The following is a 21,903-nucleotide window of genomic DNA, read 5'->3' as shown; positions in this document are numbered from 1 at the left end:
CGATAAGACCGCCTGTTGTTTGCCTCTGTTTAAGCTGCTGTATTCTCTGTATTATTTTTTTCTATTGAGGAATGCAATAAAGATAATTTGTATAATTTTATTTATTTATTTAATCTTTATTGCACAAAAGAAAACCTTATAGTACAAAAGGCGGACTTAATGCCATGAGGCATTCTCTACCAGTTTTATATAACCACTGTAATAAATAAACTACCTAGCTATATACGTATGCCTTGTACAATTAATAATTGAATACCTTGTAAATTACAGTAAAAATGTAGCTTATTTGTGACATTCGTCGTGTCGTTTTTTTAACCCTGTCTTTGAAATGAAATTCTTACCGTAAATATTTAAAGTAAAAATATACTCAATAATGTTTTACGTTCTATATGCGTTTTTTTTAATGATTTTTGTTTGAAGGCAAAGGAAAAATATGAAGTATTCCTCTAGTAATTATTTGCATAAGCGCTCGGTCATCAATGCATCGTTACCTATATGATTAAAAGTGTAGAGATATATTAATTCTACTGGTACATTTATGGCGCTTACAGACTTCGCTTTTTTGAATATATTTTTTTAATTAGTTGACCTTATTACCGATGATATAGCGGAAGCAGCGCTATTCTAGTTAGATAATTTTCAGTATTTTTTTTTTCATTTATATTAGGAAATAGGTATAATTGTGATCATTGAAAATATCTATATTACGCGAGTTATTATAAATATCTGATCACGTTCCACCAACCGCTATTTTTCACAACTTCTTGCCACCAATGCCTTAAATTTTACATGTAAAATGCATTTGTCTCTAATTAAACATTAATAATCTGCTCTACAAAAACTGGACGGTTATTTAAGCCAAATGTGAAATGCTCTAATTTCTCTAAAAAACAATGTCTCATTATCACTCAATCAAGATAACAACGGAAGAAAGCAAAATTAAAGTGCCAACGACCTTGAAATGCACGGATGTACACTTTCATTTTTAAACCAATCAAAATTCATGTCAAAGTATCAAGACAGTTAGGCCTGCGTGCACGCAACGCCAATCGTTACGTACTTTCGGTTGGGTTTAGTCCACAACTGTCTCTCGAGCAGGGCGGACGAAAGGACGGACGAATTGACATTTTATATATAAATTATTGACACTAGTTTATGTGTGAAGTGCGTGAAGTGTGTGGTACTTTTGTGTAGTGATTCTTTTTTGTGTGTGTATTTGAAAAAGGAGAAAATGGTAAGTTGTTTTTTTTTTAAAGAAAAGCGTTACCTATTTTATTTATTGTAAATGTAATATCAAGGTAAACATGTGGTTGTCTAAAAGCGATTACCAGCGAGTTTTGAAATTGACACAAGCGTTAATATTAAATTGAAAAGCTTAAATGCAAAATAATTTCCGTAGCCGGTAATCAAATCTCAGCGTGGGTAAATAGAAATTTAAAGGAAAGTTAGAATGAGTCACTCTATTCATATTCATGAGTAAGAGTTTTGATTCCAAGTGCAATTATTTTTGGAAAAAAAAGTTTAAGTACATCATTCTTTTAGTGTTATCCCGGTATTTTGCACGGCTCATTTACGAAGCCTGGGGTCCACACGGCAACCTAATTCCATTATAGGTCAATTTAACTAGCATAGTTTTAAATTAAATTGATCATTTTATTTTATTTTATCTGGGTAGCTGGCTTCGCGCCATTCTAAATTGGAAACCGGCGCCGCGCGCGCGCACAATGGGTAAAAACACCCAGTTTCACTGGGAGAAAGTGGCGAACAATCGCGTAGAAATCGTGCGCTCGCTCCGTCGTAAATATATGTGCAAATCGATTATGGATGGAGATCTATATTTTTAATATAGTTTGCAAATTAATTTTTATTGAAATAATTAAATAATGGAGTGGGTCCAAAAATCAGATATTTTATTTCTAATATTTACTTGTAGTGTTATTATTTGTATGTTCATAATATTAAATGTTGATCGATGATATTAATAACAATTCTTAAAAATTTAAAAATGGTCGTACTACGTGTTAAAAGCCATCGACATATTTATAGCCAAAAATACAGTTTCATAATAATGTTTTTTAAAACACGTAAATTTGCTATTGAAACACGTATAATTTCCTTTTGAAATACGTATAATTTCCTATTACGTATATACGTATAATTTCCTATTACGTATATACGTATAACTTATCAAAATGTGTATAACGGAACAGCGAAAAACATACAGCAGGCAAGCAGTTTCTATTAGACATCAACGCGTTTTCATTTAACAACAAATTTTACTTATGCGTCTACTTACATTATTACAAATTACGTGTGTATAGGGCGGTATGCATTATATTTTACTGTCATTTACCAATGGGGTTGGCAAATTTCAAATCTGGTGCCAGCATAGATTTTCCCGGTCTCTAAATTGTTTTTTGAGACTTGGCTTAAACAGCCATAAAAATGCAAGACTGATACAATTCTAAGGATTGATAGGAAAACATATGCTGGAGCTAGAATAATATCCGTCAAAACGCGAGTATAAACCAAATAAATATCATCACTGGCCTTAACGTACTCCAATCTTCGTCGAGCCGAACGATGTGATCCTGCAGCGGGTGCTACTGCGGGCTACGCGGGCTCACCAGGCGCAAGCAGATTAAAACTTAAGAAAATAAGTAGCTTCAACCGTGCGTCATCAATTTTAAGCCAGAATAAAGGGTCGTGTTAGGGGCATCCCATTAACAAGTAATTTTCAACAATAATATAGCATTTAAACAACATTAAATTAATCTGAGTTGTGCTATTCGTCTACAAATTGTCGAGAAAATTTTACATCGAAAAAACAATAGACAAGCGACACTGGCATAGCTTTTTCACCGGCCAGTGCGCGCGGTGGCTCCACCATGCAGGTTTACCATGTTACACACTTCGACCGGCCAATCTTATTAGAAAACGGATTTAAACTTAGTCTGAACTGTACCCCTAGTGTAAATATTTTCGACAGCGAAACGTGACGTACGCGTTTGCGTTAAGTGTCATTTTGTATGAGATTTTTGACTTTCCAAAACGTCCCGCTTGGCGCGCTGTTCAAAAACCCATACAAAATGAGACTTAACGCAAACGCGTACGTTACGTTTCGAAATCGAAATTATTTACACTAGGGGTACTGAACCCTATTTTATAGTTGATCACACATAAACTTATATCTGTATGTTTATTTTTGATGTGATTTGCCTTAAAGATACATAATAAGTCCAATGGTTTATCCGTCTAAGTAGTCTAAAAACTATCATAAGATTTTTTTTTACACATGCATTATTTTAACAGCATGTTAAACGATTCATATCGTTTCGTTGATGCAACTCGCATTTAGGCATTCGGGTGTATTGTAGGATATTTACATTTTGCGCAAATCTTTTGCATGTTGAAATGTGTTTATAGTCTTTATTCGCCTTGTTTAAAAGAACTGCAATTCTTACAGTCAAGTAGGGTTTACACATTATATAGGCACGCCACCTTATTAAAAATATGTGATATATACGAAAAAAATATTTGTGTTTTGTAATATAGATAGATAGAATACTCTTTATTGGCACACCTCAGTAAAAAGATACAAGAAAAATAAACAATTGATTTAATGTAGAGGCAGACAACAGGCGGTCTTATCGCTAAAAAACGATCTCTTCTAGACAACCATAGAATATACATAAAAATGCGAGGATTTTTACGAAAAAATAGTTTTTTTTGTACCAAATATTCATGCTACATATATAAATGTCAATCACAATGGAAAAATCACCGATGATCAACTCTGGCCAACGTGGGCCTCGAACGTCACCTCAATGTCACCTATAATACTGTATACTTAGGTATTTTGTCTTCATATATTTGGAAACTCATTTATGCTTAAGTAAACTTTTTTTATTTCAGTTAGAAACACGAATGTATATCTCTCAATCTACATAATTATATTTTCTGACAATAATATCAAAGTACCTACATATATAAATAGACACTAAGTATAAAGATTTCACTAATATTTGCATATTCATATGTATACCCCTCTTATCTTTACCAACACAGTAACTCATTACAACTTGTCGATATTTTACAGCACTCCCGCATAAATATTTTTAATAAACCAACCTACCCTCCGAACTTACCGCAGCCATAACAAAAGCAAACCTCATAAACTCTTCCAATCTCCGACAACTTCAAGTTTTCCATGAATATAAAGCGACTTATCAACTATTTAGAACGACTTATTAGCCATTGCTTCATTCAAAACATGTATACAAGTTTGTACCTTACCCCAGTGACTTAAAGTCTTAAAATGTATACTTGTTTTTGATATACTTTACAAGATACGTCGTTTTATGTGATAAAGGTCAAGTCATCTGAAGTTGGAGGTCAGTTCGCGAGTTCGGACATCTGTCAGATGGACTTTCCAACTATGGTAATCACGAGTTCTGGAAATGAATTAGAGCCTTCGTCGATGTTCCTAAGAAGCTTACTTTGAAAAACTTTAGGGAGTAAGATTGTTATGGTTTATTTTATTCTAAAACTAGTTTATCTCCCGACTTTTTTGGTAATGACCCGTATCTGACCTGTCTAAAAATCCTTTTTTAGATGGTGTTCTACAAGATCCGTATTGTGTTTCAAATTTCAAGGTTATTCAACGGTTGTGCATTGTCTGAAGTCTATATAACGAAACTGCTTTATATTTAGATAGACGTAGGTATAAGCATTTTGTTTACAGTTTTTTGCTCCGATTTTCGAATTCTACTTAATGCATGAAGTAACAAATAGTGAAATATCTTTTTGGAAACATTTGAGAATTAAACTGTGTTTATGCATATAGAAATTTGCTCCAATCAAATCAAAATTTTAACCGCATTTCAGGTATATTTTATGAAAGAACCAAATAAATGACCAATTTTAGGGACTTTTTGGGAAACTATTATTTTTTGAAACAACCAAATTTATTTATTTGTACAGTATGCAAGTTAAATTGTATCATTATCTTTTTGTAGTGTGTTATTTGCTGTTTTTCTTGAACAGATTGTTGTAATATGCAACAGTAAATTGTAACCGTACCTAACGGGAACCAAAACCATTACGTAACCATACTATAACCTTTAAGCTAACTAGCTATGCAACCCGAGATCCAACCGGTCCCCCGTCTATCACAACCCAGTATCAATTGCCTTAGGGCCCTTTATCCTGTTAACTGACTGTTTTTGAGCCTTTTTACATTGATGTAAGGTTCATGTTGTGGTTAATGTTGTTAGTATAACGGTTGCTCAGCTGAGGTCGGAAGAATATTTGATCAAATGTTGGTGCATTGAATCGAATGCATTCCAGATTTAATTGAATGACCGTTGAGTTTTTATAGGGCAGTCTTTTTAATTTACCGTTAGGGGTAATTTGAGAAATAATTGAAGATCAAGGCCTTGATTCTATAAGATTTTTTTGGGCTTAAGGGACGTATTTTTTCACTGCTTTTAATTGTATGACTGTCGTACATTTGCAGTTTTATTTAGACGCTTTTATTTTTTTATACCTAAGTAATTGGTATTTATATAAATTATTAACTTAGTGTAAGATAAAGTCATGTGCAAAACATAATTATTGATATTACTTTCAAATTCTATTTTACGTGTTCCATTTTACGTGTAGACATATATATGTTATTTATTGCCGAGTAATAGGATTATACTTTATCAGAAACAAAGTAAAATACTCTGTTTTAACAATACCAAGTACTGTTTTTGTTAGCGTGTCAAATAATATAAATACGATCTAATCCGATTAAAATTAATCGTATTATTCAAATGACAGAACTGTTTGGTTAAAATATTCGTATAACTTGAAATAGGTACTTAACAAACTCACTGATATATACTTAGTGAGTAAATAAAGTCGCCATCAGATATATCGGAGCGGCCGAGGTGGTCAAAAATATCTGAACACGCACTCAAACGCCTTGACAATAGAGGCGTGTTAAGATATTTGTGAGTCCTTTCGCCGCTCCGATACGATACGATTTGCTTAAGCCCAGACAACCAAGGGCCTAAACTCATTAGTTCAAGCTATTTGAGTTTGTATGTTTGAAAAACACGCCTTTTGATCTAAAACTGCTAATTTTGAAAAAGGTCGAGTTCATAAATATCTGAACGTGACTTTTTTTTTGTTAAGAGTGTGTATTTGAATATTTTTGAGCACAATTTATAGTAAGTAATACCATCTATACCGAATAGGTACCTTGTACGCAAAGAAGTCGGATAAGATAATAAAATAGGCTACTATTTTCTAATCGATTTGATAAATCCTTTGCTAGCCTGCTCCTATAACCACCACCGATCAACCGCTGCCAGGTGCCAATACAAATAATAAAGATAGCAAACTAAATAATATCAAGGAGTTCAGCTGATTTATGAGATCAATTTTTGTAAGATTTTGTTTTAATATTTTATTTAACTTAGTTGCCATAATAAAAATCAGTTGCATGTAGCGAAACCTTCAACAACATAGTTGACCATAATCACTTGTTACCGTTAAATGACAGACCTATAGTGCCCTGACCCGTTTATCAAACACGTCCAACGCGACCACCGTAGACTATTTGCGCGTATTGTATACTGTAAACATTTCGACAGGATTACGTAAGGCCACGTAACGAACGCCGCGCTTGGGCAAGCGGGCTCACGACCGCGATAACGGTCTAGAAATGCAGGATAACTGTATTGCAATATTTGTCCTTAGTGAAAGATATGAGGGATAGTTTTAACCTTTTGTCGAGAAAAACATAACTTTTGACCATCTTTACGACACCATTAGGCAAATTCAGCGTTAAAGAAGGGGGCCACTTACTACATTAGCTATTTGTGCCCGTTAAAGGTTTAAAATTATGTCGATGGTAAACAATCATTCGGGCCTGTTGGGTGGTAAACGATTATTGTTGCAAATAATGAATAGAGTCAGGCGTTACTGTGCAGAAATATTAAAACGACAATATTAATTTGCTAATCCGCGAAAAGTGCGCATTGTCGACTATCTTTACCTGTAATGTATGTACACTTCATTTTCGTAGAACACCATGCTGTATTGCTGTAGCCTTTTGAGAAATCCTCGACAGCGAATTTGAACAGCAGAAATGAACTTACTCTAGATACCGTTTTTTTTTTTTTAAATTAAATTCGAAAATGTGATGAAAAACATTGTGTGTAACTCTGAAGGTAAGAATCTTGCAAACTCGGGTCTTTAATTCCCTCCAGCCTGCGGCTGTTGGGAATGTCCACCCTCGTATGCAAAATTTCACTTACCCCCCTCGTTGCACAATGTACTATTGTACCTATGTAAAATCACTAAAAGGATGTAAATACATTTATAAGTATTAGCTTATACATATTTTATTATGCAATAGGCCCCAGGTGGGGCCTGGAATACGAGCAAAAATTATCTAGCCTCTAGAGTTTCTAAAAAAACCTGACACTCGCCAAATCCGCAATCCTGACGAGGGCTAAATCCTGATATGTATAGACATCCCGACGGCCCTTTGTCAACAGTTCTAAGCGGCTGCTCCCGCACCCACTATTAGGTGGAAAGTGCACTACGCAACGCCAGTTAGGCTCGTTTTCACCGTTCCGCTCCGCCGATGGTTGCGCCATGTATTATTAGTGCCGATAGCCACGTCTGTATCTGTGACTATACATCGTGGTGCTTGATAGTTGACAAATTTTGAGAAGTCTGTCGGCATTAGGAGTAATCCATTGTTTTTTGTTTGTAATTTATAATTTAAAGAGACAGTCTGCGCTATGTTTGCACAGAAAATTGCTACGTTTAATATGGCAAAGGCGTATGTTAGCGACGCGACCAGAAACTTAGATGACGCTAAGATTAGTTAAGTTGAAATACGATTAAGGCTGTATTCGAAATAAAGATTTTATCCGTTAGGTAGGGCAAAGATATAATTAGATTGTTATTAGACATAAGAATTATGTAATCGTTCGTTATATCAGGTATTATTCGATATTTAGGTCACGCAAACCCTAAATCCCAAATCCTTATTCGAAGAGCGAGATGAACGAAGGAATAAGAAAATAAAGAAAACTTATTCATTGGTTCATAATTATAGCCAATCACATGCAAATAAAGACAAGGAAAGGTAAAAAACAGCGAGACAGAAAATCTCGATCGTGATTGGTCAGTCAATTTCCCGTACAGAATTCGATTACGCTCAGTTGTACTATGAGACGCACATATTTAGGTTATTATCGCAGTAATTACTTTAATTAGACTAATGAATGTTACGTATAATCGTAGAACGTGAATTGCTTAACACCCTAATATAGGTCATATTATCGTAATCCTAGCTATTAGATAATAGCATGCCGTAAACCGTCGAGAAACGGGCTATTGTTCCGAGTGCGGACGAACAATAGGCTTTGTATTCGTGAAGTAAGCAAGTCGGACAGGTGTTATTGTTTTGTTTCACTGACCTAGAAACCGAGTTAGCGTGTTATGCAATATTTAAGTCAATAATTAGATATTTGTGAGAATTATAGTTATGTAAACGATAACGAGATAACACGATTTAACCCGAACAAAGCCGAATCAAGTAACCGACCAATCAGAGGGCTTGATTCAGAACGAATCGAAACGCGTCTTATCTCCTTATCGTAAGGGTGTTCCTTTTCTACGAAATTCGTATATAAGCGAGGAAGGAACGGAGAGAAATCGTAGTCAGTCGTCGAGTGATCCAGCAACAAGAAGCCTCAAGAAAACCAAGAAGAAGCCAACCGGAAGAGAACCAGAAGCGGTTCAATCGCGTAGTAGGGATTGTAGGAGTATTTTTATACCTTTGTATCGCGTGTAATAAAAGTCAGTTTGTGCGAAACAGTAGTTTATTTAGCTATCTCCTCGCGCATCGTATTCGCTCCTCTTCACGCGGCGACGTAGAGGGCCGTGGTCACGGTCTTGGCAGTAGGAGTGGTGGCGACAGCCCGGTGCCTTCTCCATTGAGCTATCGTCGGCTGATATAGCGCCGCGGGCTGCTATATTTTCCTGGTCCTTCGAGCCGGATCAACTGTCAGCCCATCAAGACCGTCGAGATCAGCTTCTACTCTGCGTGAAGAACCCCATCGTTTCACATCGTCAAGATGCCGATAATTCGGACCAAGAAGGCTACGTCGGTACAGAGCGACGAAGACAGGCAGCGTTTCCTAGAAGAAGGCGCGGCGGCGGCCCAACATCGTGAGGTTGCCCGCGAACACGCTGAGAGGACTGAGGACGCCGACGCGGAGCGCCCTCCCCTCCCCCCTGGCGAGTCGGCCGACGCGGCAGCGGTCACCCATCGAGCTGCTAGCGCGGAACCGTTAGGCGCAGCGGCTACATTATCGATCGACGACGTCTACCAGAGGCCACCGAGGTCTCCCTCGCAAGATACGATGTTGCTATGGCGAAGGGACCTGAACAAACGCCTGCGACGTCTTGCGAGACCTACACCGATCCCGTTACGTCATTCGAAGACAGTGGTTAAAGACGTTACCACATCGCAACGACCGAAGGATACTCCAAAGGAGGCGAGCACTCCGGGTAGGCACACCCGTGCGCAGTCCGTGTGCTCACAAGCGAGTACCGTCATCGAGGCCAGACTCTCGCAAGCCGAGCTGGAGGCGAGCGAGCGGCTAGCGGAGATTCAGAAGAAGGAGCTGCAGTTAGAAGCCGAGTTAGTGAAGAAGAGGCTGGAAGCCCAGAAGCTGCAAATTCGTGCAGAAGCCAGTGAATCCGACGCGGCATCCGATAGGAGCGAAATCGGACCGCAACACCAGCGCATCCTGACATGGATCGACGAATCGCAGGACAAGACGCTAACCGAGCCCGTCAAGTCCAAGAAGAGGTTAGCCAACGAGCCCCCACCGGATTACGAGACTCCAAGGCGCTCCACGCGGGAAGAGAGGCATATTCGACGTCGCTCACCGAGCCGCGAGGACCGTCGGCGATCGTTATCGCCACCGATCGAGCCACGTACGCCGCACACGGAGCGTACACAGCTCACTCAGGAAGGAACCGTAGCGGAGTCTATGTTGCAGTTATTCGAGAAGATGCAAATGGCGGCTCGACCGGCACCGAAGGATATCTTCGAACTACCTCACTTCTACGGAGATGTGAGTGAGTGGCGAAGTTTCTACAACACGTACACCGAGACGTCGAGAAGATATAAGTTTACCGACTACGAGAACGTCGCTAGACTGCGTATGGCGCTACGCGGGGACGCGAAGACATGTGTGTCACACGTCCTATCGACCGCAACTCGTCCAGATATGATTATTCGAATACTGAAAAAGCAGTTTGGTCGGAGCGAAGTATTGCTAGACAGAGCAATCGAAGATTTGCGCAAGCTGCCAGCGTTGGGACCTACAGCGAACGATCTCAACAGCTTCGCAATCAAAATTATGAACATAGTGTCCACTATTATGGATATAGATCGGAGACACTACGCCGACAACCCGTTGCTGATTCGCGAAGTAACGGACCGGTTATCGCCCCATATTCGAAGCAGGTGGTGCGACTACGCACGCAATCATCGTGATACCGACGAACCCGAGATCCTGCAACTTGCTGACTTTCTGATGGAGGAAAGTGAACAAGAAATGGCGTTTTGTCATGCCCGCGCAGCCCCGAGGCGTGCGCAGGTACCGTCAGCAGCACCGAACGCGCGCGCGACCGGCACTCGTACGAATACATCCGCGCCGCGTTATCCGATTCCCGCTACCACACCCGGAGGTCGATACGCCACAGCACAGAAGGTGACGTATGCGACGCGTCAAGCCAGTACATCGAAGTCGACGTGCCTGTATTGCGGCGGCAATCATTCAACGCCGGAATGTCGCAAGCTAGCCGCACAAAGCATAGGCGCAAGATGGGAGTGGGCAAAGCTCAACCGAATATGCTATAGGTGCATGGACGCGAAGCACCTCAAAATACAGTGCAAGGCGAAAGGGTGCGGTGTGGCAGGCTGTCCGCACGTGCATCATCGTCTGCTCCACGCGGAGACGACGCAGGAGCTCCGTGATAATACCGCGATGGCGATGACTCATGCTACGCAACGAGCGGCCGTAGCGCGAGTTACTACAGCATCGATCGAGCCGACGGCGGCACAAGAGCCGCAATCTACGCAAGTTACGCCACGAGAGGACAACGAACCACGAGTCTACGTGTCATCGACCCCGAACTACAACGTGTTGTTGAAAGTGTTGCCTGTAACGGTAACAGGCCCGCAAGGAACAGCGCATATTTTCGCTTTTATCGACGACGGATCGACATTGTCGATGATCGATCAAGATGTTGCTGATGAGATAGGTGCAGTGGGTCAAGACGAGCCGTTATGTATTCGAGGAATAAGGAATCTCAAGCACACGTCGATAACACAGACTGTTAAGGCCACCGTGAGACCGGCGAAAGGAGGTACCGAACACGAGATTACCGTCAAGACCGTAGATGGCCTAGGAATCAGGTCACAGTCGCTCAATAAGGAGCAACTACTCAAATATAAACATCTGGCGGACTTAGGCGACGAATGCTACGTCGGAACAGGCGTACCACAGATGTTAATCGGAGGTGATTATAGTCACTTGATTACACCGACGGAAATCAGGCAGGGCGGCGAGAACGAGCCGTGCGCTATGAAAACACCACTAGGTTGGGCGTTTTTCGGTAGAATGCCACGCATCATTCGTACGAACGAGCAAACCGTGTTACACTGCCGTATGGGGAATGAAGATCTCAACGAGCAAGTGAAGAAACATTGGTCGATCGAGGCGTTAGGCGTAACGCAAAAGGAGAACGTGAGTCCGAGCGATCAACGAGCCATCGATATATTTAATAAAACCGTGAGAAAAGTTGGAAATCGCTACGAGGTTGGCCAGCTATGGGCGTCAGACGACGTGAAGCTACCACCGAGCTACGCTATGGCGCGTTCAAGATTACATAGCTTGGAAACGAGAATGCGTCGCGACAAGGACTTCGCAGAGGACTACGAAGCCCAGATTCAGAAGTTGCTGAAAAAAGGATATGCCGAGCGTATTATGGAACCACCGCAAACCGATAAGACTTGGTTTTTGCCGCACTTTAGTGTTTTTAATTTGAATAAAGGCAAAGGAAGAGCCGTATTCGATTGTGCCGCGAAAAGTCAAGGAAATAGTCTGAACGACTATATTTTAGCGGGACCAGACCTGCTAAAAAGCCTACTGGGTATACTACTGAGGTTTCGCGAATGGAGCTTCGCAGTAGTAGCAGATATACAGGAGATGTTTCTGCAAATCCAGATTCGAGCCGAAGACCAGCAGAGCCAGCTATTCTTGTGGCGAGGTACGAGAAGAGACATGGAGCCGCAAGTCTACAAGCTAAACAGAGTTTGTTTCGGAAACGTATCATCACCGTTTCTCGCGCATTCAGTGCGCAATCGTAACGCAACCGACAACGAGGACAAGTATCCAGAGGCGGTCTACGATATACACAATAATCATTACATGGATGATTATGTGGCGTCCTACAAGACTGAAGACGAGCTACTGAGAGTGTCATCGCAGGTACGAGACTCTCACGCCGAGGGAAACTTTCACCTACGAGGCTACGCGAGCAACAGCGAGCGACTGTTAGCGAGCATCGAGCCAGAGCTTCACGCACAAGAACCGACGCATCTAGGCGAGAAGCAACAGACCGTTCTAGGAATGACTTGGGATCCTAGCACCGATACTCTAGGATACAATACGAAGATGCTGCGCGTACCGGACGCAGTAAAGAATCACGAGCGACCACCGACGAAACGAGAGTTACTCAGCGCGATAATGTCAATTTACGACCCGATGGGACTTATCGCTCAATTCGTGATAAGCGCGAAGATAATATTTCAGCGAGTTTGGTCAAAAGGAACGGATTGGGACGCACCGCTACCGCACCAAGAAACTGAAGACTTTTTTCAGTGGCTGAATGCACTGAAACGTGTAGCTACGCTACGCATACCGCGACAGTACGAGACACCGAGAGCTGCTACGAAATATACTCTGCATATTTTCACCGACGCGTCAACGGAAGCATATTGCGCTGCAGCATATTGGCGCATAGAAAACTCAGAGCAAGAGGTTCGAGTAAGTTTAGCAGCGGGCAAAAGCAGAGTTTGTCCACTGAAGGTGCTATCCGTACCGAAAATGGAGCCATCAAGCGTATTACCCGATATACGTCGCTTCAGTAATTACGATCGATTGATTAATTCTACAGCCTACGTGCTACTTTTCATCGATAAGCTGAAATCCAAGAATAGGGGACTACAGCTACAAGTGCAACACATTAAGCGAGCAGAGCATATGTGGATACAGAATAGTCAACGGAGAAGCTTTCCAGACGAAATACGTACTCTGCACATCGGACGCGAAATCGACAGGAAATCGAAGCTATATACGCTAGCACCAGAGTTATGCGACGACGGCGTGCTACGTATGAAAACGAGATTGGGCAACGCTCCAGTACTCTACACGTCACTACATCCGATAATACTGGACGGCAGAGACTCATTCACTCGATTGCTGATTCAGAGAGCCCACAGACGATCAGCGCACATACACAACGAAGCCGTGATAAATCAGTTACGTCAAGATTATTGGATTTTGCATCTACGACCGATAGTGAAAGCTGTAGCGAGAGACTGCGCACTTTGCAAGCTACGTCGAGCTTCACCGCGAGCGCAGCCCTTCGGAGACCTACCCCCCGAGCGACTACAGGCTTATCAACGACCGTTTACCTACACTGCGCAAGACTATCTAGGCCCCATGTACGTGACAATAGGCCGGCGAAGGGAAAAACGCTGGGTCTGTTTATACACATGCCTAGTCACCAGAGCCATCCATCTGGAGAGCGTGCATAGTTTGTCGACGGACAGCGCGCTACTCGCCCTACGACGATTCGCTGCGCGACGAGGATGGCCACACACGATGTACAGCGACAACGCGACATGCTTCAAGGCGGCATCAACGGAGCTACGAGAAGCATATAAGCAGTGGCTACCACAGCTACGTGCTTACGGTCTACATCATCGGATGGAATGGAAGTTCATCCCGCCTGGTAATCCCTCTGCAGGCGGAGCTTGGGAACGCATGGTGCGTACCGTGAAGACGGCAATGGCGTACACATTCCATACAAGAGCACCGCGAACAGAAGTCTTCGAAACACTATTAGCAGAGATCGAGAATATCGTTAATAGAAGACCTCTCACACACGTTAACGTCGACCCGCAATCCGAGGAAAGTCTTACACCGGCACACTTTCTACTACTGCACAACGCAAACCTACCTATGATCGGAGTCTACGAAGAGAACGACAAGAAGCAGTGGAAGGCTGCACAGGCGCTCGCAGACCACTTCTGGCGGCGCTGGACGAAAGAGTACTTCCCACTGTTAGCACCACGTAAATCGTCCGACGAGGGAGGACGACAGATCCAGCCGGGAGACGTGGTCATCATCGCTGAACCCAATGGACCTCGCAGCGTATGGCCCAAAGGAGTCGTCGAGGTCGTCTATCCAGGCCCCGATGGACGGGTCCGCTCCGCAGACGTCAGGACGAGGCACGGGACGCTACGCAGGCCGAGCTGCAGACTGGCGGTCATCGCGTCGCAACCCATGCACCAGGAGTCTTCGACTGCGGGGACAAAATGTTAGCGACGCGACCAGAAACTTAGATGACGCTAAGATTAGTTAAGTTGAAATACGATTAAGGCTGTATTCGAAATAAAGATTTTATCCGTTAGGTAGGGCAAAGATATAATTAGATTGTTATTAGACATAAGAATTATGTAATCGTTCGTTATATCAGGTATTATTCGATATTTAGGTCACGCAAACCCTAAATCCCAAATCCTTATTCGAAGAGCGAGATGAACGAAGGAATAAGAAAATAAAGAAAACTTATTCATTGGTTCATAATTATAGCCAATCACATGCAAATAAAGACAAGGAAAGGTAAAAAACAGCGAGACAGAAAATCTCGATCGTGATTGGTCAGTCAATTTCCCGTACAGAATTCGATTACGCTCAGTTGTACTATGAGACGCACATATTTAGGTTATTATCGCAGTAATTACTTTAATTAGACTAATGAATGTTACGTATAATCGTAGAACGTGAATTGCTTAACACCCTAATATAGGTCATATTATCGTAATCCTAGCTATTAGATAATAGCATGCCGTAAACCGTCGAGAAACGGGCTATTGTTCCGAGTGCGGACGAACAATAGGCTTTGTATTCGTGAAGTAAGCAAGTCGGACAGGTGTTATTGTTTTGTTTCACTGACCTAGAAACCGAGTTAGCGTGTTATGCAATATTTAAGTCAATAATTAGATATTTGTGAGAATTATAGTTATGTAAACGATAACGAGATAACACGATTTAACCCGAACAAAGCCGAATCAAGTAACCGACCAATCAGAGGGCTTGATTCAGAACGAATCGAAACGCGTCTTATCTCCTTATCGTAAGGGTGTTCCTTTTCTACGAAATTCGTATATAAGCGAGGAAGGAACGGAGAGAAATCGTAGTCAGTCGTCGAGTGATCCAGCAACAAGAAGCCTCAAGAAAACCAAGAAGAAGCCAACCGGAAGAGAACCAGAAGCGGTTCAATCGCGTAGTAGGGATTGTAGGAGTATTTTTATACCTTTGTATCGCGTGTAATAAAAGTCAGTTTGTGCGAAACAGTAGTTTATTTAGCTATCTCCTCGCGCATCGTATTCGCTCCTCTTCACGCGGCGACGTAGAGGGCCGTGGTCACGGTCTTGGCAGTAGGAGTGGTGGCGACAGCCCGGTGCCTTCTCCATTGAGCTATCGTCGGCTGATATAGCGCCGCGGGCTGCTATAGCGTAGCTATTCATTTTAACTGCCAAGTAGTACAAAATTAGCATAGGACGAACTCTAGGACATAAATATTATATTGATCATATTTGTGGGGATTTTACTGAAATACCGCGGTCACTTTACCGTACTTGCTAGTATATATGTGTTACAATGTTTTTTATACAAAAAAGGGAAACGCATTTGGTTTTTAATTGTATAATTTACGTTCGCACCATTAGAATATCAAACATCAAAGACACAAAGAGTACGTCTTCAAAGAGTAACAAAGAGCGATAGACTAACCTATCATAATTTACTTACCTTATTACTCTCGGAAAAAGCTCTTCTTTTTACCGACAACACACTTTGTCAAATTTAGTACACAGGGAAACATAATGTATGATCAAATCAATTGATTGGGTGCACCCGGCGTATAATGGGATTACCTATCACCAGAGGCTATATCTGACATAAACAATAGCTATAGTTCGTGTCACCCACGATGACGCGCAGATTTGTCAAATCTAACCTTTAATAACATGACAATACGAGTCAAGGCACGCAAATGTCATGATTTCTTAATAATAATACTAAATAGTGTAAGCAAATATGAATTTTACGTTGGCAACATTCCGAAAATACCTAAATTAATGTGAGAGTAATGGGTAATGTTTCATGACTTACCTGGCAACACGTTAGTTAGGAAGTGGTAGGGGTAAGCGGAAGCTAAGTAGAGTGTTGTACAGACTCGTTCACTTGGATTGGGGAAGTCAAAGAGACGACATATTGATGGTAACGGGTTGAGCAAAGAGGCACTTCCATTTTATAATTAGAGCAATGGGATATATTTATAATACAATTATTGTGATAACAAAACTTCCGTGACACTCAGACATTAATGGCTTTATTCATAAACGTCTGTAAAAACCATTGGTAACCGTTTGTCCCTATCCGTCGTTTTGACATTCCTGTTTGTTAGAAAGAGACAACATTTAAGAGTTTGTAAGAGGTAGCTAAGATTTATGAATAAGGAGGTAAATATATTGGAGCGGGTAACTCAAATTGTTAACTTTAAACCGTGAGTGAACCTGGTCTTCACCCGCGTCTTCGCCGCATTGACCTTACATACAATAAAGATGTTGCGCCTAAATGTTGTAGTAAACTTCGTCCATTTTATTGGTCTGAAGTAGACCAATTGTATATTGTCTATAGAAATTAAAAAATAAAAGCGTTATGTAGGAAACACATTTATGGAATGCTCCAAGAATGGATTGTCAGTCGAATATGGCTACTAGACATGATCGTGACATCACGATCATATATTTTTGGATGCAAACGATAATCTTATCTAACAAATGTAAACAAATTTTCCGACAGACGCCAAAAACGTTTATCTGACTGGTTACCCATGACATTTCGAATGTGGTCAGCTGAATTAATTATCGTAGACGAGACATTAATGAAATGCCACCGAATTATGAGCTTTAAGGTCATTATAATAAATACTCACATGTAGAATGCAATGTAATGATTTTGATCCTTTAGTTTTTTTTTACAAGTGTGATTAATTTCCGACATTGCAGTTATTTGCTAACCAAATGCTGCATTCATGTTTAGAGTTTTTTTCTTTATAGTATTTATAGGGCATATTTGGCATTAGTAATGCGTGTATTCTATTTTGATTTATCGAATATCATTTGATTTTTAAAGCCCTTTGCATGTCTGCTACTACGACCCCTACAGATGAGCAGTTGCTAGGCACCCGAATCAAGTACAAAAAACATGAAAGTATTTTAACAGTTTTGCTGCTCCATAAATTATACTTGCTCTCCTTCTAGTGCACCATTTTCCATAAATAGTATTAAAATATATGAGTTTAAATCCCAACGTGCTTTAAAATGATTTTGAGTTATCAGCGAAAACAAACACCAATGCATTATTAACGAAAAACAACGTATGACATTTATTAAAGCAAGAGTCAACATGAAAGCTCATTTTAAAATGTAAATTTACCTTTTTAAACATGGTTTACGGGCGTGTTTGAGGTTCAGTAATCAATTTAGGCTGTAAAATATTTTATGAACCGAATAATATGATGAATGGACGAGTTTGGTTAACTAAGAGGTTTACAACACGATTTTGAGCGCCGGTTCCACCAAATCTTTAGTGAAAATTAATCTTAGTTCCTTAAAATTTGCTTGTTTGAAAAGTTAAACAATTCTCTTCACGGTGACAGCTCCAAGGTACAAAGGGCGGCCTTTGTACCTGTACCTTTGATATATTCGTTTATTGTGCGTGGTGCAACTTTACTTACCCTGTGTGGCGATATGTGTGATACATATCACATGTGCCGTAGTTTTAATTAAGAATATCATGCTCACATGAGCGTTGATAGTCAGACGAGACTGGAAGATTTCAGTGTACTTAAGTGTAATTGGCTATACTTTTGGGAATGTTTCATGGTTTAAAATATTATCTATGAATGACTGGATATTTTAGAAATATTGTATACTGAGATAACCTTAAAGACACGTTACTAAATTAATGATTGGAAATTACTTTTTTGCGGGACCGCAAAGTACCTAAAGAATATCAAATTATCCAGATAAAATATCTGAGAGATGTGCATAACACTTTTCACACTCAGAAACCGCAAGCGAAAGCACGTAAAGCAGTTAATTTATTAAACCAGAAGAGAATATACAACTTCATACCTTCACCCTGCTAAGTGGCTAAACCATAATTCTTTTAAAACCGGTCTCTCATTGCAACAGTCACATCCAATCTTAAAATGAAATCAGACAATTGTCCTCAACCCAAAGAGACATAACCGACAAAAACTTTCAAGCTACATATGCCTTTTCGAATTTATAATATTTATGCATATCTAGACCACTGTTACTCACTAACACGGTTTTAGTGCTTCCTAGTATGACGTTAATTGTCGCATATGTCAAAACTGCATTACATAACTTGATTTGTATTGTGGCGCTTAGAGTGTGCTTTGCGGCGTGACGATGCGACATGCAGTGTGGAAAGGGCTTTAGAATTGTTCGGCCAGCGTATTCTTGTAAATCAAAATTAGTATTTTCATCGCACCAGCTCGTAAAGGCTTTTTTTATTCTTCAAAAACAGATGAGAAAATTGCATTTAGCCACAGGAGTTTCAAAATAATTTGATACTGATTATTCAATTTCACTAAACACCGACGTTAGCTTTGTAATTGCTTTACTTAAATACGAGTAAGTTAGCGATTATTTCACGCTCATGTAAATATCGCTTACCTACTTTTTTTTTTCTTCCTCGCGTTGTCCCGGCATTTTGCCACGGCTCATGGGAGCCTGGGGTCCGCTTGACAACTAATCCCAAGATTTGGCGTAGGCACTAATTTTTACGAAAGCGACTGCCATCTGCCCTTCCAACCCAGAGGGTAAACTAGGCCTTGTTGGGATTAGTCCGGTTTCCTCACGATGTTTTCCTTCACTGAAAAGCGACTGGTAAATATCAAATGATATTTCGTACATAAGTTCCGAAAAACTCATTGGTACGAGCCGGGGTTTGAACCCGCGACCTCCGGATTGCAAGTCGTACGCTCTTACCGCTAGGCCACCAGCGCTCTTACCTACCTTATAATTTATTTCAAATGTTAGGAGTTAGGCAAACGCGAATATTACGCTATGCGCCAGTGAATTCCATATATCCCCTATCACAATCTTGAAACGTTTAAATTTGTATGTAGGCTCCGTTTCGTAAATGAAGTGCTTATGTGATTACAATTTTAAATATTTACTTATCATTTCACGTTAAATTTCTTGGGCAATAAAAGCCTTAGGTATAAGAAAGCGACATAACGATATAATTTTTTTCAAATTCAATCTTATGCGTATCATAATATGGTTTATAATAAAGGTGATGTATTATAAGATTTTGTGTTGATTGCAAAGCATTGCACCGGGCATTAAGTTTATGGTTTAACATATAGAAGTTCAACCGGTTTTATATTTTGGTGACAATCTTGTATTACCGCTTTTAAAGGAATAAACATATTTAAAAATATTTTTTAAATCGTATTCAAATTTTAAAGCTCTCTTCGGACATAGATTTTCTTTTGATTTTTACACATGTCCATTGCTATCTATATGTAGTTTTCGCCAGTTTTTTGACTGACGTCGACATTCATTCTCATGAGTGCATAACTCGTAGTAAAAGTAGATAAAATAGCATTTTTGCTAGATGTAGACTGCAATAAACTTTTATTGAAAACATGCCCCTTATTCATAAAACCTATTAACCCCTTACAAACTTCTTTTAAATGTTGTCCCTTTTTAACAATCAGAAATGTCTTAATAACGAAAAGGAACAAACGATTATCAGTGGTTTATTCGATTTGACAAACGTTTTCATAATTATACCTATGATTATTGATTATTTCGTAAGCCACATCGATAACTCTTGCAATCACTTAGTGCAACATTTTCTTCAACATGACTTTCATGAACATATAACACTATTTGCTTTATTGTTATGTAAATTAATTTATTTTCCCAAGAATCTAATTTATTGGCATCACGACTGCGATAGTCGGCTGTGAAATGTGACCACAGACCCTTACCACGAATTCACCGCGGCTGTTTTCCTACCAACTCACTCGCATCTCGCTTGTACTTTCATCAGTGGCCGGACACGCCATTACGAAAGCAAAGGGTTTGTTAAGGTTGTAAACCTTAAAGTGCAGATGTCGCTAGTGACGTTGTCACAGTTGCAATAGCTGAATTCGCGTTGAATGATGGATGCTCAGCTAGCGAACGCGTTGGAGCGGCAATCCAAAAATGTGGGTTGGAGTCCCAGTTACCTTTCCGACGTTTCGAAGCAGGTTCCACTGATCTTGGTCATATGTGTGGTGGGTGGTTTGACATTGTGATGCCTACTCCAAACTTTTCCATAGACATTTGGTCGAGTAATTACACAAATCTCTGTTTTGACTTCTCGCTGGGATATCAGTTATCCGCGACCACTATCAGTGAAACTTGCGTCGAAACGTCGGAAATAAAGGTAAAAAATTTAATTCGCGATAGACCCAGTTTGAAATATGTTTTGATATGCATTTTACCATTATTAACATATTCAAAAAATCTTTAAAAAAAAAAAAATTGGTCTTTATTTAATCCAAGCCGCCACTACAATTAATTAAAACTCTTTCAATGGGATACATTCATACGCGGGCACGAATTGAATGAATGATTTTTTTATACCACGTCGGTGGCAAACAAGTATACACCTGATGGTAAGCAGTCACCGCAGCCTATGGACCGCGGCACCTACAGATGCGTGCAATAAATGAATGAATGATACAGATGTTGGTATGATTTCATTGTATGAGTGACTCCTGTATCGGTATACAGTCAGAGCCACCATTTTATTACATGATGTGATACACACATAGATATCTTCATTCAATCATTCATTCCATTCGTGCCAGTTCTTGTGGATTGAGCTGTAGTAGGGATACAGACAAATTTCACTTAATTGTAATTTCACTTACCACGGATTGTTATTTTATTTGCAATGCTTAATTTATTATTTAAACATGCTTTATTAGTAACTTAATAAAGACATAACTAAGGCTGTAATAAAATCTTCAAGAATGATTTTGACCTAAACACACAGGGTGGCCCAAAATACAATGAAAAAAATTCTAAATATATGTTTTCTTACTTACACATATTTTACAAAATGTCGTTAAAATAAAACTACATCATTTAAGTAAAATAAAAAGTATTATTTGAGGTGTGTAATAAAGAGTATTGTAGTGTATAAAAATTTTGAAATATTCTCCTTTAGATATGATACACAAACGCAAAGGTTTGTTAAAATTATCAACAATTTGTCGTAATAAAAATATTTTTCGGATATCTTATGATAAAGCCAGAAAGTTTTCAGTACCTATAGCTATTTATATGTATTATTTAAGGTTTTGAAGAGTAAACTATTTTGAGGGTGTAAAGTACACTTAGCAAAAATGCTGGTTATAATT

The 21,903-nt window shown here is 40.0% G+C and overlaps 1 protein-coding gene across 1 annotated transcript in view; it reads left to right on the top strand.

The window, feature by feature from the left end:
* The first annotated feature begins 1,069 nt into the window (after positions 1 to 1,069).
* The window catches only part of LOC133522299 (probable chitinase 10), a 156,635-nt gene continuing 135,801 nt past the window's right edge, over positions 1,070 to 21,903 (top strand). Inside the window, exon 1 of the mRNA XM_061857587.1 lies at positions 1,070 to 1,234. Within this exon, the coding sequence (XP_061713571.1) occupies positions 1,232 to 1,234 (3 nt within the window). The 5' untranslated portion in view covers positions 1,070 to 1,231. The remainder of the gene's footprint in view (positions 1,235 to 21,903) is intronic.

Source organism: Cydia pomonella, chromosome 10 (genome assembly GCF_033807575.1).
Source record: "Cydia pomonella isolate Wapato2018A chromosome 10, ilCydPomo1, whole genome shotgun sequence".
NCBI lineage: Eukaryota > Metazoa > Arthropoda > Insecta > Lepidoptera > Tortricidae > Cydia > Cydia pomonella.
The sequence above is the reverse complement of the archived record's forward strand: the minus strand, read 5'-3'. Positions and strand labels throughout refer to the sequence as shown.